Source organism: Quercus robur, chromosome 1 (assembly GCF_932294415.1).
Source record: "Quercus robur chromosome 1, dhQueRobu3.1, whole genome shotgun sequence".
NCBI lineage: Eukaryota > Viridiplantae > Streptophyta > Magnoliopsida > Fagales > Fagaceae > Quercus > Quercus robur.
Genome location: NC_065534.1, coordinates 1,205,999 through 1,211,726, shown reverse-complemented (window position 1 = coordinate 1,211,726; position 5,728 = coordinate 1,205,999). Strand labels below are relative to the sequence as shown.

The following is a 5,728-nucleotide window of genomic DNA, read 5'->3' as shown; positions in this document are numbered from 1 at the left end:
AGAAGAGGGGGCTGTGTGTCTTGTGTGGAGGAGAAAAACAAGAAAAAGAAAAAAAGAAATGAAACGTGGATGAAAATTAAATGAAAAGAAAAAAAATAATATAAAAAATAAAAAAATTTAATTAAAAAATACTACCACAATATTTTTACAATATTTTCACAATAAATTTTAAGTAATAGATTGTTATTAGTTAATATTGGCGAGTAAAAAAATAATTTCAGTGGTGAGTTCAAATTAGAACTAGTAACAACTTTTCACATAAATTTTGTTGTAAAAGTATTGCGTAAAATGTTGTGAACATAATACTTCTCATTGAAAAATATAATTGTTAAAAAAAGAATAAATGATGATTAAAAAAAGAATAAATAATGAATGAAGAAATAATATTTAAATGAGATAGAGAATATGTTGGAAGTGTATTTGAAAAAGTGGATAGATAAAATCTAAATGTCACTGTTCATTCTCCAAACAGTACAAAAATTTGGAGAAGCTGCTGGAGATGTTCTTACAAAACTAAACGTGTGTTTGTGAATTGGGCTCAAAGGAATTGGGAGATAACACATGCACACGCATCTACATAACTTATTTCCGCACGCACTCTATATAACTTAAATCTACACAAAAACTCACATACGAAACTAACAAACGTGCGAAGGTATTAAGAAAAAATTGATTGTTTGTCAATTGGTATTAAGCTAGAAAACAATTTTGATAAACCACCCCATACCACATTAATTAATAGAATATCAATATATGAGAACAGCTTCACTGAACTGAATCCTCATTACAAGTCATAATAGCATTAGCAGATAAACAATCTATTTTGCAAAATCAGCTGATAAACCCCAAAGTAATAAAACACCTAGCAAGTAGTCACTTTCAATAGGTAGTATAAAATTTGCAAAAGCAGAATTCACCTGTCTAAGAATGTAATCATAGCCAACACTTGCGGTGAAGTCTCTTGACAGGTAGTTGTACATAAATTCTGATGCTAGAGAAACCTAAATAGAAGAAAACAGTGTAAATGAGTATATCTACACATAAGTTTTCTAACAATGCAACTTTCTTACCTTCTCAGAAACTTTCTGAACATAACTGAGTGCAACCATTCCAGTGCTGGCAACTTGCCCCGTGGCAACCTGCAGCCAAAACATTGTAAAATGCAGGGAGATTAAAGAGTGTTAAAATGCAGGTCCTTAGTCTCAGATTCAAGCCTGTCACAACCAGAAACAGTAATATAATTCTCACATATTTATCTAATATTTCCAGTGCACATTCTTGTGTAGCAATATGAGAAAAACAAAAGCAAGAAATTTTCCATAAAACATTAACATTACCATCCAAAATTAATACAGCTCTAAAAAGAATACAAATCAGATATTTTTTCAGATACAAACACATGACACCAGATGAAAACCAAACTACATTACCACCTTGTCAGTGTTGTAACGAGCAGCATAGCCAATACCTGACTTTCAATGCTGACCAGCCCAAAATACTTCCCCACCCAAAGACAAATTCGGGGTCACACTCTGTAAGAAGAAATGCAGACTCTGATTTGTATCGGAAATGAACATAAACTTGTCAATACATGGCCAATAGAGAGAAAGATAAAGCAATAGGAAAATAATTTGCAGAAGACATTGATTGCAATTCAAGATTTTCTTCTTCACTTGTTGAACTGAGTCACAACGATCGAAGGTAGCTCATTTTTTCCAATGCAGTGCACAAAGACATCCCGTGTTCCCTCTTTAGTTTAGAGATTTCTAACTTTCTCAACTGCGTCAACCTTCCTAACTCTTCAACAAGGGCAGCACAGTCGGCTTCCACATTATAAAGCTTCTCCAAGGACTTTAAAGACTCAATGCTACTTTGTATCTTTACTGGTCTTCGAGAACCAAAATTAACGTCAATATTATTGTTTCCAATGTAGGCCACGAGGTATCGTAGCTTACAGAGCCCATTGATCTCCATTGGTAGCTTGTACACAAGGGAACGTTTCAAATCCAAAGCCTCTAAGTTCTGTAGTTTACCTATGGACTTTGGAAGCACCTGCACTTTTGTATCTCTCAAGCTTAAATATCTTAGATGGAATAAGTTGCCTACTTCCTTAGGAATGTGATTTATAGGAGCACCTTCGAAATCCATAATTTTCATGAGTTTGAAATTTACAAAAACAAGTAGTAAGAAAAGCATTGGGCACTTGATCTACTCCCAAAATGAGAATAGAACGAGTTTTGGAACTGGTAATACACTTCAAAGGAGTATCTACATTATTCCGAATTGAGAGGCGTCCAGCAATCCTATCAAAACTTGAGTAGTTTTGTATTGAGACCATATGGAAACCTAAGTCCTCTGACCTAGATAAAATAACCTCACGCATCATATCATGAACTCGACACATTCTAATTCTGCCAATAAAACCGACATGTTCCACTTGAATCAAACTTCTATGAATGAGCTACTTCAAGTAGTCTTGTGCAACATCTTCCAATGTTATCCCTTGTTTTTCTTTTATAAACCCCTCAGCAATCCAAAGCCTAATTAGTCTTGCAGAATTGATGAAGTAATCCTCTGGAAACATGCCTAAGTATAAGAAACAAGCTTTGAGGTTGTAAGGTAGATCAAAATAGCTAAGTGATAGAATTTTGGTAATACTTAGAAGATGAGGATTACTTTGTAGCTCTGAACTAAGGCTATCGAGAAATTTGCGCCACTCAAAAGCAGTCTTTTTCTTGGTAGACAAAAGACCACCTATAACCTCAAGTGCTAATGGCAACCCTTCGCATCTCTCAATTATAAGATGTGACAATTCAACTAATTCAAGAGGACAATCCCTTGATTCACATTGGAATACTTTCTTACAGAAAAGTTCGTAGGCTTTTTCTAAAGGTAGAGGTGACAACTTATACATATGATAAGATGGAGATTCTTTGTTAGTGGGAGCAACACTTTCACTTCGAGTTGTGATTATTATTCTACTACCTTTGCCATTATCTGGTAAAGCATGTTTTATATATCCCCAAAACCTTATATTCCATATATCATCAAAAACTACTACATACCTCTGTTCAAGTACAAATTGCCTCACTTCTTCAATTAACTCTATCTCTTTCATTGTGTCAATAGACTCAATACTCGTAGAAGCAAGCTCCTCACTTGCCTGGTAGAACTGCTTTATCATGTGCCTTAATAGCTCCTCCATCTTGTATGATTGAGAAACAGTAATCCAAGCACAGCAATCAAAGTGTGCTACCACCTTTTCATTTTCATACACTTTCTTGACAAGAGTGGTCTTGCCAAGCCCACCAATGCCGACCACCGAAATCACCGTGCGATTGAATGGTCCTTCTACCAACCACTCTATCAATTCGGCTTTAGGAGACTCAATGCCTACAACTTCTGCTTCCTCAAGGAAAAGGGATGCCACTCTAGGGTCATGCCATGTATCATGTCTAACATCATTGCTCGGTCCTCCTTGCTCCAAGAAGTTGAAGCCATATCTTTCACCTCTCTCTCTAATCAACTTGAGATCATTGTTAATCCCTTGAATCTTAGAGGAAATCACATGTCTCAATTTCAGATTTATGGTAAAGTGAAAAGCCTTATGTAGAAAACGAAAATGCCGCCATTGCCTTTGAGGATGTTTTGCTAAATGAAATATGTATTCATCAATGACATCTTCTATGTTATAAGATTTTTCCCTTACCTGTTTGACCCATGTTTTTGCGACGGCACTCGTGTCTCCCATCTCGGCCCTTGCATCTGCATCCTTAAGGAAGGATTGAATGCTCTCAAGTTCACCATTGATGTCAGCAACTTTGTCATGGATACCCTCCAGCAGTGTCACTTCTTGGGCCAACAACGGGATCAAATTCTGAATAAGTAGCTTCACTGCACTTTCTGCCATTAATCCTCCTTAGATCATTTCACTGCACACCTTTAGCTATGATCATTGATATGGCTACACCTACAGAAAGAAAATGATTGGTTCTATTCTTTGAGCTTGTCTAAAGGGGCTTTAAGCTACCAACAAGGAAGCACGGAAACGAGTTCTAATAAACGAGCAGCCAGTCTTTAAGAGTTTAAGGAGGACCTGTGACTTTCTGAAAATGCAAACGGTGACTTTCTGAAATTTCCCTACTGCTCCTGTGACTTCTAGTTGTATCAAAGAAATAGGAAAAACAGGGAATCTATTGTACATGTCTCAATCTCGATTCCTTTTTCCTTCACACTTCCCACAAACAAACCCACGTCTCTTTATTTTCCCGCTACATCCTCTTTCATTTTTTTTTTCTTTTTTTTTGGTCAAGTAAAAAAAACATCTCTTCCTTTTCCCATTACATAATTATTATTTTTTTGAAAAGTAAAAAACAAAAATGTTAGTTTTAGATAACTTGTAAAGTCTTTAATGATTAAATAAAAGATTTGGGGTTTAATTTACACCTATACCAAATATCAGATTTTGAAAATCTATCCAAAATTTTTTTTTAATAAAAATAATAGATGAGATTTGTAAGTGCTAGGCCCAAACATTTCTTAAAATTATGTGATTATTTCTAAGAAAGTATAATCATATGATATATTCCCAAGATTTTCTCACGGTCAATTTAGTAGCAATTTTTTATATATGAGAAATTTTGTAGCAATTTTTTAAAAATTTTTATTTATATAAAGAATAGTATCAATTCAATGACCTTTTTTGCCAAATAGAATAATTTTTCAAAAAATTTAGGAGAAAGACATCCGGCCAAACTTATTTAGTTATGTAGCACTTTTTAAAAACTTGAGTTCTAAGTGAAATTCAATAATTATTATGGAATGAGACAAGAGGGCAGTCATCTTCTACATGACCTTGCAAAATTATATCCTTATTAAAATAACAAAAGATCTTTTGTCCCTCAAATTATTGTACATTCATTAATTGGTTGTTTTCTTTTTTCCCCTTTTTTGAAGGGTTTTTTTGTATTTGTCTGTCAGTTAATATGGAATAATGAGGAACTTTGTGAAATAATGCAAGGAGACATCTTAAACCTTAAGGAGATTCTAGGAGTTGCATTGACACTGAGGCCTTAAGAAGCAATGGGTTTGAGGTTCATTGGAGAATCAAAAAAGAAGCAATGGGTTTGGGTTTCTTTGGAGAATCAAAAACTTTCGCTGTGATAATGTTAGTTTTAGTTGGGCCAGCAAATAAGGCCGCCCATTCCCTAGCCCTTAGACAGATTCTTTTTTTGGATCATTTGATTTTGGGCATTGCCCCCTCTGTTTCGGCTGCTTGCTTTCAATAAAGTCTATCGGTCTTTCCTTTCATAAAAATTAAAAAAAGAGACATCTTAAGCTTGGTTCTCAACAAGCCAACGGGTGGCACACTCTTGGCACTCGACGTGTCAAATTTTTATTGGTAGTTGCTACCATCTCACGTCAGCCTCAAAGAACCCAAACATTACCTCACAAGCAAGGCCTGGTCTTTGACGTGGCAGGGTTCATTTTGACACGAGATGAGCATGTGAGATCACAATGTAATGACTAGATAGTTGACTTGAGACTCTCATAAGTCATAAATGTGTGTGCGGTGGAACTCGAAAGAAGAAGAATTTGGGTTGGACCGGTAATAATATGTTGTTCAAATCTAAGTCTTTTAAATAAATCCATCTAAATAAATCCATCAATTTAACAAGTCATAGCAATCGTCAGCTCAAGATTATGCCAGTCGCCTTCAAGAACTTGT

The 5,728-nt window shown here is 35.2% G+C and overlaps 1 protein-coding gene across 1 annotated transcript; it reads right to left on the bottom strand.

Annotated features, from left to right (window-relative positions):
- Window positions 1-2,461: 2,461 nt before the first annotated feature.
- LOC126692378 (disease resistance protein RPM1-like) lies at window positions 2,462-3,910 on the bottom strand. The gene has a single exon (XM_050387977.1). It carries the CDS (start codon window positions 3,908-3,910, stop codon window positions 2,462-2,464), a length of 1,449 nt encoding a protein of 482 aa, XP_050243934.1.
- Between the last annotated feature and the right edge of the window lie 1,818 nt (window positions 3,911-5,728).

Excerpts from the sequence above, each read along its gene's own strand:
- LOC126692378 (XM_050387977.1), bottom strand. The coding sequence starts at position 3,910 with ATGGCAGAAAGTGCAGTGAAGCTACTTATTCAGAATTTGATCCCGTTG.